The sequence below is a fragment of the Biomphalaria glabrata genome, chromosome 15 (genome assembly GCF_947242115.1).
Source record: "Biomphalaria glabrata chromosome 15, xgBioGlab47.1, whole genome shotgun sequence".
In the NCBI taxonomy this organism is placed as follows: Eukaryota; Metazoa; Mollusca; class Gastropoda; family Planorbidae; genus Biomphalaria; species Biomphalaria glabrata.
In genome coordinates, this window is record NC_074725.1 from 17,609,595 (window position 1) to 17,623,128 (window position 13,534).

The 13,534-nt window shown below is 32.8% G+C and overlaps 1 protein-coding gene across 1 annotated transcript; it reads left to right on the forward strand.

The window, feature by feature from the left end:
- The first annotated feature begins 3,415 nt into the window (after window positions 1–3,415).
- On the forward strand, window positions 3,416–13,411 carry LOC106064891 (uncharacterized). The gene is made up of 7 exons (XM_013223530.2): window positions 3,416–3,574; window positions 6,774–7,013; window positions 7,283–7,414; window positions 9,973–10,140; window positions 10,765–10,929; window positions 11,372–11,679; window positions 12,540–13,411. Exons 2-7 carry the CDS (start codon window positions 6,783–6,785, stop codon window positions 12,742–12,744), a joined length of 1,209 nt encoding a protein of 402 aa, XP_013078984.1. The 5' UTR covers window positions 3,416–3,574; window positions 6,774–6,782; the 3' UTR covers window positions 12,745–13,411.
- The last annotated feature ends 123 nt before the right edge of the window (window positions 13,412–13,534 follow it).

Genomic DNA, 13,534 nt, shown 5'->3' on the forward strand with positions numbered 1-13,534 from the left:
GTAGCCATATTAATTCACATAGGGGCTGGGACATCCCCCTAAACCAGATTGCAATTAATTTATACCAAGCTAATATGCAGTTTGTTTTCCTTTAAGTGCAAACTTCATAGTTTGTATCCATGTACTAAAAGCAACAGATTCAAACATTTAACGCTTTAGTAGCCTACCAACTCTTTTATTGTATTTTTCTTATAGTTTGATCTCTATAAAAATGTTTGAAATACAATAGTTTGTTATGACTTGGAATTTATAGGTCCTACAGTAATGATTAGACCCCTTTTTTCCATTAAATTAGCTTGTGGTGTTCAGAAGTTAGATCCAACCGTGTCCTTATCATAGTCCGACTTAGTCACATTATGTGTGGTGTTAGAAATTAAACAACAACAACAAAGTGAAGTGTCCCTAGGAGGCTAAAGCCTGAGAGGAATCTAAACTAAATCCAGATATCTATATAACAGTTCGGCAAAAGTTGGAATCGCATGTCTACCGTCTGACAGACTTTGGCCTAAAGCGTGAAAATGTCCTGCGTTCAGCTTTATTTACTGAAGTTGCATATCATCAAATTCAATTCTTCAGAACTTATGAACACACAAGCTCGCTTATAAATGTTGTACTGTTAGTCCTATAGTTACACAACGAATGAAGAGGATGTTCAGTTGATTGACCTGTGCAGTAGAATGACATCATTGGCTAGTGGCTATAGCAGTGAGAACCTTCTTCTCACAAATACACTAGGAAGACAATGTTTCACGCATATATATTGGCTTTAATGAGAAAACTAGTGTAAAAAGTCACATTGTCTGAGAAATATAATATGCATACTCAGGGCCGGCAACCTATGCGACTGCAGTGGGCCCCGCACCTTCATAGGCCCCGCGCTAAGTCTAGGTGTAAATTATTTAGACTTATGCAGGGTTCCCGCGACGTCGTGATTTTTGGGAGCTCTTGGAAATCTCTTGAAATTGCAAAATATACGAAAAAGTCCTGAAATTATTAAAATTTCATGAAAACTAATAAAATCTCCCGGATTGTCATTTTAGAGTATCATTCAATATGGTAAACGTCAATCATACCCGCGATAAAAGAAATAAATTATGTAAATGTAAAACTTGTGTCTCTATGCTCAGTAGCTAACGAGCTTGTGGGGGTCATGTCATGTGATCAGCACATTTACAAGCCATGGCTAATGTTCTCAATCACCAAGTAGCAGCATGAGTCAAGAAACCATTGAAGTTGTAGAGTCACCATTCCAAGTATTTCGGCTCTGAGACCATCGTACAGACTCTGGAATTATATAATGATTAGGCTAAATCTACATTTTTTTTTACATACCTCCAACATACAACAGAAAATCTAAAATGTACTTTCAAATGTTTGGTTTCCCTGGCCAGCCATGCACAACTTTGGTCTTTATAGCAATCATGCCCAAGTAAATTAATATCCTACGACATCACTAAAGACACTTCATGACCAAGTAAATTAATGTCCTACGACATCACTAAAGACACTTCATGACCAAGTAAATTAATGTCCTACGACATCACTAAAGACACTTCATGACCCAAGTAACAAAGTAAATTAATGTCCTACGACATCACTAAAGACACTTCATGACCCAAGTAAATTAATGTCCTACGACATCACTAAAGACACTTCATGACCCAAGTAACAAAGTAAATTAATGTCCTACGACATCACTAAAGACACTTCATGACCCAAGTAAATTAATGTCCTACGACATCACTAAAGACACTTCATGACCCAAGTTAATTAATGTCCTACGACATCACTAAAGACACTTCATGACCCAAGTAACAAAGTAAATTAATGTCCTACGACATCACTAAAGACACTTCATGACCAAGTAAATTAATGTCCTACGACATCACTAAAGACACTTCATGACCCAAGTAACAAAGTAAATTAATGTCCTACGACATCACTAAAGACACTTCATGACCCAAGTAACAAAGTAAATTAATGTCCTACGACATCACTAAAGACACTTCATGCCCAAGTAAATTAATGTCCTACGACATCACTAAAGACACTTCATGACCCAAGTAACAAAGTAAATTAATGTCCTACGACATCACTAAAGACACTTCATGACCCAAGGCTAAAATATAAAGTAGCAATAATTTAATAACCTACTTATAAAACACTCAACTGTAACTTACACATAAATAAATAAATTATGGCTTTTCATATAGCGCTACTTTCATGCCCATAACATCATAAAACATGCTCACAGCGCTTTGGTCCAATCTCAATTGTGGACCGGGGGGAGGGGGTATCTAGGAGAAGGTTTTTCCGTGCTGCCTTTAGGCGCTCAGTAAACACAACTCTGCCTGAGTCGGGTGTCGAGCCCCCTTCATAGATATCCAAGCAAAGCCAAGTTCAAGCGCACTTAGCCTATCGACCACGCTTCCCACATCACAAAAACAACAACAAAAACACCACCTAATTAAAATAATAAGAAAAGAAAAATACATATCTCTTATTTATTTACTTCGATAAAGCCGTACAAGTGCTCGTCTTTGCATGGAGCATGAAACGGGTTGCCTGTATCAGCCAGGAAAAGAGTTTAAGTCTCTACTTAACATGCACGATTAGATTAACATACGGATACGCGTAGCTCTTCTCTTTTTGAAGGAACATCTGTACGATAGGATAGATATATAGATCTAGAATCTAGACTATTCTTGAAGTTATATGTAATTTTTACAAAGCTTATAGGCCTATCAATTCACTATATCTGGTACATAATTATAACACGCAGGCTACGTTCTAGCTCTCACACACATTCTCGGATGAAGTTTAAACTTTTCATATTTTATTGTAGGCCTACCCAACAAATTATAAATTAATTAAGAAATTAACCAATTAGTAATTTAATTCTTGGTAATTGTCAGTCCGGACAAATAATTATTGATTTAATGACATTTGTGTTCAATCACTAGTTATTACTTTTAAAGTAACGTCTGTAATGTAGGGGCCTATAAGATAAGAAAAAGTAAAATAAGTTACTAATATTAAGCATTATAGAAAATAGTAAACACATTTTTAAAAATAAAAATGTTGGATAGCCCTGAATTAAAAATGCTCCATTTTATAACCCGATAGCCAAAAATCTGTCTACTTTATTTCTGGCATTCCTAATTTAGATCTAGGAATGTGAAATCTAGTATTTTCTTTTACTTCCGTTATCGTGGGCCGACCAATATGAAGTTGACCTATATTGGACTGGGCTATCTCATCTAGATCTAGTTCCCAGAAAATATAAATATGTATAATAACAAAAAGCATTTCTTTTTCTCGTCATTTTTTTTTCAAACCATTATCATATGCTTATATGTATTTTTAAAAAAATTACTCAAGTAAATGTAACAAATGACAAAGTAAATCAAAACGATATCGCGTAAAACTGGAAACTAGGATCGTTACAAGTATCGTAATCGACCACCTGGTTGTGTATAGTGTTGTATCCCTTTTATCGGCTGATGTGTTTGGCTGTACTGGTGATCTGATTTGTCTCCAAATAGGATTATTTTTTCCTCGTGGTTGACACAAGGTGAGCATGATATTAGATTAGATCTAGTCTAGGCTAGATATAGACACTCTAGATTACTGGTGTACAAGAGTCTGTGATGATTCAAGATCTAGACAATAGTTTGACGAGTCCTGAAAGTAAAGAAACTACTAGTCTAGACATCTATCTGTTACCCTGTAGTGTAACACTAATAACAGTGTTACCTACCCTGCCCTGATCTGTAACATTCTGTTCTCTACTCACTCAGTTCAGTCACTGTGAGTGTGATGACTGTGGCTGTTGTGTAGAGTCCAGAGTCTACTCACTGGCTGTTTTTTGTGTTGTGTAGAGTGTAGAGAGAGTCCCAGTTTACTACCTAGACTACTAGATCTAGATAGACTTCAAGATAGAGTGAGTTTAACTTAGTTGAACGCAGTTAGTATACTATATAATATATCAATATATCTATAGTCTATAGTAACTTGTTATAGAATTATAGTAGAACTTACTAGAAGATTATAATTATAGATCTAGAATATTCTAGATCTAGAATCTATAACTTATAATAAGATCAAGATTCTAGAATAGACTAGTTACTGTGAGTTCTGCTAAACATCATGGAGCAATAACCAATATCATTGAATATCAATAAAAGCTGATGTAAAAAGCATTTGACTGACTGTGTCCATCAAAAATTAGTTTGGAAAATAGCCAGATAATAATTAATATGGCATCCCACAACTTGTCCATTTTCTGCAACATCTTTACAATAAATCTGTCTGAGGAACCTATACCTTACTCTGGAATAGTCTGGAATATAGTTGTATAAATCTATGCAAGAGATGACTTAAAGCCTCGATAGAGATGCGCTTAAAATCACTCATTGGATTAATCTTGATAAAAAACAAAGTTATATTATGCATATATATATAAGTATTAGTTACATATCAACTGGTACCCGCATCAGCATTGGGCATACAGGTTAACAAGTTGAAGAATTCACCTATTTAGGCAGCGTTATCACTACAAGCAATGTAGATGCATGTAATGTCACATGCCGAAAGCAGGAGCCGTCTTCCAACTACAGCCTTTCTGGGCAAACAAACAAAAAATTACTAGATAACAAGAGGCACTGATTGGATTTGACTAGAAGCTAGAGCTAGACTGATACTGATAGACTAGATCTATCTATTATATCTGTTCTAGGTCTAGATATGACTGTACTTGTATAAATCTAGATCTAGGTATAGCACAAACAAAGCAGACAGAAGGCATTTAAGTCCTGAATCTTTATACCTTGTATCTAAGGCTATTTGTATGGACAGTGGGCCTGAGTAGGCATTTATTGCAGGCATTTTCATTCTAAGATACATGAAATAATAGATTTCCATGTTATAAATTATAAGAATTTTTTCATTTAAAACAATGATCACAACTAAAATTATAATATATTTATTTTTATTGCTGACAGAGGTAGTTTAAAAAAAAATTAAATGCATTTTCTTTTCATTTAATATTGCCACCATCTAAATCTAGACTAATTTCTTGTTGGAAATACATCTTTTTTTTTTTTTCTTTCTTTTTTAGCTACCAAGACTAATCTTCATAGTTTGACCTTTCAGTGCTTTTTCTATTTTTGTTGCTGATTTTTTTTTTTTGTTTAATAAACAAATACATTAGAATAGATCTAGATGTAGGCCTTTGCTATATCTAGTCAAATACTCTGTGTGAATCTTTCATTCTAGTCTATAGAACTAGCTGTAAGATGCCTGTAGATTGTGGTTCACATAACATAAACATGGTGACCTAAAGGTCATAATAATAAAAGTTATTTCTTGATTCTAATAATTTGATAAATTTAAACTAAAAACAATAAACATTTTTTAAAGAGCTGCTCTGAGGTTTCAGTTAATGTTGTTAACTATTTGTGCATACTAATGTAAAAAAATGTGAAGTGATATATATTTATACATATACATTATATAGAATAAATTATATAACTCACAACACAAAAAGAAAATAAAATCCAAACACTATTTTGTGTACATTTAAAAAAAAATTAAGTAACAAATGATTTTATTAAATAAAAATGTTAAAAAAAGAAACCAACAGAAAAACAAAAACCCCACACAAAAACTAGATATTATATATATTATATATGTGTATGTGGTATTTTTTGTGTCTTCATGTCTTTTATCTTAGGCTAGATGCTGTCAATGTCTTTTTCCGACAGCTGTTTATTTAAATATGTAAACTTTGAGTAGATATACCTTATTGATTTAGTTGTAATCAAATTGCTGTAGCTGGAGATTTTTAACAAATTAATACTCATTAGCATTACGTTTTAGATTTCTAAAAATCAGTCACTGAGATATGGTGGTAGACTGCTAACTGTTGACCTATAAAGTTGCACTTTTCTAGACCAGCAAATACACATGCAGCAATCATGATGTAAAAGGTTGAAAAGGTCATATTAATGAAATTTGGTATTTAGATAACATTGCTTTTTTTTTTCTGTTGTTTTAAAATATAGTTTAAGTTCATTTCTGGGTTAAACAGGTTCAGACTCTAAAAAGGCAATTTAAACAATCTCTTATTGAAACAAAAAATAGTTTGCTTATATTTATTAAAAAAAAACAACACTATTTTAATACGGAATCGTGAAGTGCAATGCTGATAATGTTTATAATGTGACTTTGGCATCTTTAATCTCTTAAAGTGGTATGTCTGGGTCAATGAGGCTATCCTTTATCTGTTACATTCTAAATATGGACTGATGTCTTTATTTGAGATCACAGATAATGTCAGTGCATTATTTCAATGTTAAAGTTGAAATTAATTTTAAGCAGTGAAGTGATATTTTACATACATCCTATATTTGTGTCATAACTTTTCTTGGTTTTATCTTAAAAAGACCAAAGAGTTTTTAAATGCTAAAAATTGAAAGTTATTCACTGTTGTCAGTAATACTTTAGGTTGTTATTTCTATCAGATCAATTTTATTGCCACTTCACCTTTTTTTTTTTTTTTTGCTGGGATATCAATTCATAGTCATACATGAGTTTTCAGACAATTTCCAATTGTTTCCAGCATTTAAAAATAAATTATTTATAAATATTTTCTATTTACATAAAAAAAGTATTATAGATTTAATAAAAAAGAAATTTCAATGGAAAGTAATGTATCACACAATAGATATTAGTTGAAAACATCACTATAACTTTGATGTTCTGTATTATAGTAAAGAAAAATGGAGACAGCACCAGCGATGCCTACACAGTCATCAAGGAAAAGACCTAGTAGGTTTTTGCTACTATGGTTTCTTTTTCGGACAATGCATGTAACTCACAGCGGGGAAGAGTCCAGCAAGCCAGAAGACGATGAAGTATCAGTGAGTGACACAGTAGCATCTCCAGCTGATGATGCTTTAGCTAAAGTCAATCTTCCTAAGAAGTTGCCTTCTATAGTAGAAATAAAAAAGGTATTAATTTTATATAGATCATGCTTACTGTATTATACTTGTTAACATTAAGTTTCAACTAAACAGCTGCAGTATACATAGTATCATTATTTTGCAACTTATCATCATATATCATCCATTGCTTCTTTTTTTGTAACTGCATTTTATTGGTTTGTTTCAATTTTTATTCTGAACAAAATGTTTAATTTGAAGCTAGCAATGCTTGTTATATATACAAGCAATAGTGTGAGCGCTTGTCAAAGTGTGATTTTTTTGTTGTCTTTCCCCAGGCATTACCTGCTCATTGCTTTGAATCCAGCCTTTCACTCTCTCTGTATTATATGATCAAAGATTTTGTTTTAGTTGCATTCTTCTATGTTCTCGTTGAATGGACCTGGGAAGTATTTCCTCCTATGGCACAGGTAAGATATCTTTCAAAAGGTATAAATACCATATATATCACACATATAAATGTAGCTTTTATTGTCCACTTACATTTAGGACTAGAATGAGAAAATAAGGTTTAATTTTCCAGGCCACCATGATTAGATGTTTAAGCAAACCATAAGAATTGCATGAAATCTGATGTCGTATTAGTAAAGTGGCTTTTAGGCCTAAGTAGTTTGCACTTGATATCCTAACCCTTGAGTTTACATACCTCTAATGATTATGCATCACCTTCATTAACCTTCAGACATTGAAACAGATAAGCTTTACATTATCTGTCCAGTCGAGCACAAGATTATAAAGGGGAAGTTTACTTGGTATATATATATTTTTTCTATGCAAAAATGCAAATTGAAAAACAATTTTGAGTGCATGTTGAGTTTTAAGTTTATTTTAAAATCTCATTGGACTTTTTTTCTTTTTGTATCTCTTAATGGAATCGCTCACTTTTTTTTGGCCTGTCAGTTGTGGTCATCAATACAATATTATTTTTTGTTTTGTTTTGCCTTCACCAAAGGAAGAGTCTGGTAGACACCATTGCAAATTATTGCTCTCTACACTATACCAGAGATGCCTACTAGTATGCATCTTGCATATATTTAGTTTGCAAATGTACACAAAAATATGCGAGTATGATTTTTCATTTAATGATGTGCATTTACCCCACCCCCCCACCCCCCAAAAAAAAATCTAATCACTGCTAATCACATAATCAATGAGTCCATGCCCAGAAACAGACTTATGTTATTAGATATACCATTTTTTTCTGTGGTGGACACATGAATATTTAAGCATAGATCAATTTATTATTGTAGTTTTAAATCAAGGGTACTAGATCTAGTCTAGTTTACACAAACCGGCCATTATGTTCAATGTTGTTCTAGACTAGATTTAGAGCTCTAGTCTCTAGCTAGATCCATGTCTAGTATTGTGTTTTTCAATGTCAGGCACCACAAATTTATGTAAATCTAGATTTAGTAGATTTAGTAGATCTAGATGTGACAAAATGTCTACTAGATCGAGATCAAAGTAGAGTCTTACTACTCAGAAGCAGCAGTTTCTGACATCCTTTTATAAGAGATTTATCAATCTCCATTTCTTATAATTTATGGAACCAGAAAAAATTGTGGGGTTTTACAAGACATGTAATGACCTAATGCACATTAAAAACCAATAAAAAACTAACAATTTTTTTTGTATAAGCCACCAAAGTCTGGAAAGAGTTCTTGAAGATGGAACTGAAAAAAGGCAGATGTTTTATTAGCAGAAACGGTTGCTGACCTATATCTCCTTCTTAACAGTGTCAACATCTTGAAAGAAGGAACCAAACTGATGTGCCCTGTCTAGGAAAAGTATCTCCTGCTGCAGATGTTAAGCTACTGTTATAGTCACTGGTGACTTAGCAAAGTTCCATTACTAATGAAAGCCTTACTTCAAAGATAGAAATCAGGGACATTCGAGGCTGAATGTGCTTGCAAAAGAAATGCTATTTTCTTGTGTAGAGAAAAAGCATAAAATTCTTGATTTCTTTGCTCTCTGCAACACAGTTTGTTTTCTAAAACATCTTCAAGCATCAGAGCCCAGAATAAATAGCTTATCTTACAATAGCTTAGGAGTAAACCTATATTCACCAGACTTGATAGGCCAGCTGCATATTTTATGCCATATATATTAGAAGCAAGTTCAATGTAATATCAGGATTATCATTCTAAAAAATTCTTTCAAAGGTTTGCGAATAGTGAGTGTGAAGGATGCCAAAGTTTTCTTTGCTGGCTCTGCAATGAATGGTTTAAAAGAAGAAAGAAAAGCTGCATTCTTTGAAAATATTTCCAGTGTCAACAAACCTTGTACAAAAAATGCTTATAAACAAAACTACTTTGATAGAACTGAAGGTCACTGATTCTGTCAAGCAAACCATTGCATCTGATTTAAGTCTAAATTCACTAGCAAAATAAAATTACAGTTCTTTTGAAAGACTTTTCTATTGATGATATTATGGAATCAGGAATAAAACACTAGAGTTGTTGTGACCATAACATCATTACCAGGTAGTGCTACTGACAAAGAACTGCAACATTGTCTACAAAAATCTATAGCAAAGACTAATATGGGAACATTTTTTAATACAAAATGTCTTATATAAATAGCTTTATGCTGTGTTCACTTTCTGGATTACTTTATTTTATGTTTGTTTCATACTTGAATGATTTTATGGATCTTATTCTTTTGTGAGTAGTTTTCTTTATAGTTAGGAAAATACAAATTTTGGTCTGGTAATACACATTTCCATTTTGGGATGTATTTATTTGTATTCAAGCTATGTATAAGTAACAGCTGGTGTTTGTTCTTGCTAGTGTGTTCTTAATTTGAATAATCCACTTGAATATGCTAAGCATCTTAGTAAATTACATTTAAAATTGATTTTGCTTTATTATTTGTATGCACTGGTATGTAATGGGTACTTATATTAAAACAAATTTATGTATGCAATTATTAAAACCCAAAATAACTTGTACACAATTTTTTGTTTCAGCTATTTATCACACCATTGTTCTGGCTTATTCAGGGTACTTTGTTTACTGCCTTATTTGTGGTGGGGCATGACGCAGGCCATGGCTCATTCTCCAATTCAGAGTTAATCAACACAATTGTTGGAAACATTTGTCACACATTTTTGTTTTGCCCATACTATATGTGGAAGGTACAGTACCATATAGTTTCTTAGTATCTGCATCGCTATTTATGACCTGAATAATTATGCCCTAATTTTGGTCAGTCAGGTGTAACATTTTTCTTTGTTTATCATTGTAGCTGAAGGATATATTTCATTATTATTTGAGGCGATTGGGGAGGCGGTAGCTGAGTGGTTAAGCGCCTGGCTTCCGAACCTGAGGTCCTTGCTTCAAATCTCACTGATGACTGGGATTTTTTAATTTTGTGATTTTCATGGCACCCCTGAGCCCACCCAACTCTAATGGGTATCTGATTTAAGTTGGGGCGGATGGTCATTGTGTTGGCCACATGAAACCCTGCTGATTAATCGTTAACATCATCTGCCCTATAAATTGCAAGGCCTAAAAGGGGAACTTTTTTTTTTATTTGAAGCAATTACTAGGCATAAAAAAAAAATCCATTTATAGTTTAACTAGTCAAATTTTAATTTAAACAATTTAGTTGAAAATTTTATGTTATAGCTGGTCATATTATTCTCCAACCAACAAATGAATAAACAGAAGAAAACATAGAAATATGGCGGATAAAACACATCAGCATTGGTGTTTAAAAATGAAAATGTTTACATCTCTCTTTGTATAATTTTTGACAGGTGAGTCACAGAAAGCATCACAAAAACACTGGAAATATTGATAAAGATGAAGTTTTCTACCCAGTTCGTAAGGCAGACAACAATTCTAGTATTCCATTGTTACATGGCTTCGGACTTGGTGTTGGCTGGTTTGCTTATTTAGTGAAAGGATACAAACCTAGAGGGGTATGTTCATTTTGTTCTACAAACTGGTGATACTATCACTCATTAGGTGTGCTTTGGGTATAGCATTTCATTACAGATGTGCTTTGGGTGTATCATGTAGTTTCTAGTCTTATTTCTTATATTCTTGTTTTTAAATTATTTAATATGTGATGTCCATTTTGGGATATGTTCATTTTGTTCTACAAACTGGTGATACCATCACTCATTAGGTGTGCTTTGGGTATAGCATTTCATTACAGATGTGCTTTGGGTGTATCATGTAGTTTCTAGTCTTATTTCTTATATTCTTGTTTTTAAATTATTTAATATGTGATGTCCATTTATTCCCCCCCCCCCCCCCCCCCCCAAGACATTTATAACATTCGTATCCAGCACACAAACTTCTTTGTAAAGGGTATGTCTCTGTCTGCTGTAATTTACATTTTTGTTGTTGTGTTTTCAGGTTCAACACTTCAACCCTCTAGACCCATTGTTTCGCCAGCATGTAATGAACTGCACTGTGTCACTTGTGAGTTTAGTCCTGTGGTCATTTTGCTTGGCCAGATTTAAGGAGCAGTTTGGTCTGGGAGCTTTGCTGTATCACTGGGCTGTGCCTGTCTTCATATTTGCCTCCTACACTGTGATCATCACTTTTCTTCACCACACCGAAGATGAAATTCCATGGTACAGCAATGAATTGTGGGATAACGTCCGTGGGCAGCTTTCTTCAGTTGACCGTTCTTATGGATGGTGCCATTATATAATTCACAGGTGCATATTCATAGAAAAACATTATTACATTTTAACCCACTAACTCATTGCAGATTGAATACATTTTTAGAAAAATGTAGACATTTGCAATTGAGTATACACTTAACATTTTTTTTTACCAAAAACTGAATTAGGACAAAGTGTTTTAAAAATATTTTTTTTCAACCTGTTTTCACAGAAATAAAAAGTCTAATTAATTTTATTGCTAGCATCTGAAATTTCTTATGAGCTGCTTATGTTTCCTAAAAAAAATGCAAAAGAATTGAATTTATTTAAGACCTTAAATATTACAATTGTAATATGTTTTTGTTCGCTATGCCTGAAGACTATTAATTTTTTCTACTTTACCAGATTAGTATCACTAATTTGTATAATGATGAGAAATATTTTTATTCCTTTACCTCTGACACAATCTCCAAATTAATGGGGCAAGTTGATTTTGGGGTAACTACATTGGAATGGGTAAAGGCTTAAAATTAATCCAGCTTTTGGGTTATTTTGGTAATAGTATGTAATCAAGCTCTATCTAGATGGATTGTCTACTGGTCTTGAAAGAAAAGACTGGGCATTTATTTTTAGAGATCTACATAGTGAAAGAACTATGTTAAAGAAACCAGAATAGTCCTTGAGCAAAGGGTCAAATTTAATTTAAAAATTTATCCATTTCTGCAGAGGCTGCAGTTTGATCAGCATCTTTACATAGCTTGTGTTAGGTACATATATTGTGTATTTTGATATCATTCCCAGCTGCCAGCAGAATTCAAACTAGAGATTTACATTTGCTTATAAATGCTATTCAATAATATTTTAAAAATCAGAAAATAAGATTATACGTTGACCAAATATTTTTTTGTCCTCAGTATCGGCACACACCAAATCCACCACCTCTTTCCCAAAGTACCACACTACCACCTAGAGGAAGCAACAGTGGCATTCAGGAAGGCTTTCCCAAAACTTGTGAATATACGTCATGAGCCCATTTTACCAGCATTTTTCAGAATGTTCAAAAAGTTTGCCCTACAGAATGTAATTGAGAATGACACAAGAGTGCATTTATACAAATGATTTCTCAGTTATTGGTATTACAGCGATATCAAAAGATGTTTCTATACTAGTGTATCATGTTGGTCTTTTAATATTATTATTATTTTTTTTTGGTTAGTCTAATTATGGTAGCTATACATGACACATAAGATTACACCAAAAGTATTACTGTTTTGATTTCTCCATTTTATTTTATTTTTTTTAATTTTATCATTGTTTTTTAAAGCCTTAATTAATTAATTTTGTTTTTTCCCAGTCACAGTAAATAATACAACTTAAAACCCACTTGTATAGGACAAAATAATGATATTATACTTAATAATCAATGTGTTTGGTAATTCATTTTTATCATTCTATTTATTAAATAAGTATCTTGGCAGGAACAACAAACCATAGGATATTTTGAATGCAATTTAAAATTGATATTTACAAAACAGAAACTATAAGTATGGATGTCAATGTTTTTGTTTGTTTGAGAAAGAATGCTTAGAAAATCAGATGCACAAATTCAAAGCAATGACATAAAGTTACAGATTTTACATAAGCTTTAGAACTGACTAGTCACTAGGGTTTGGCCCCTACACAGTACCCTGTAGTCAATCTGTAGTACATGAGATGTGTGCTGGACTGTATAGTAGAGTCCTTTAAAAAAAAGGAATGCTGAATAAAGATTTATTTTCCAACAAAATTAATTTTTGAGAATTTTATGTTCATTTTGAAATTTTGTTTTCCATATTACTTTTGATATAAAAAGTATTCACTGCCAGTGCTTCAAGTCTATAAGTTTGTAATAAAAACAAACAAACAAAAA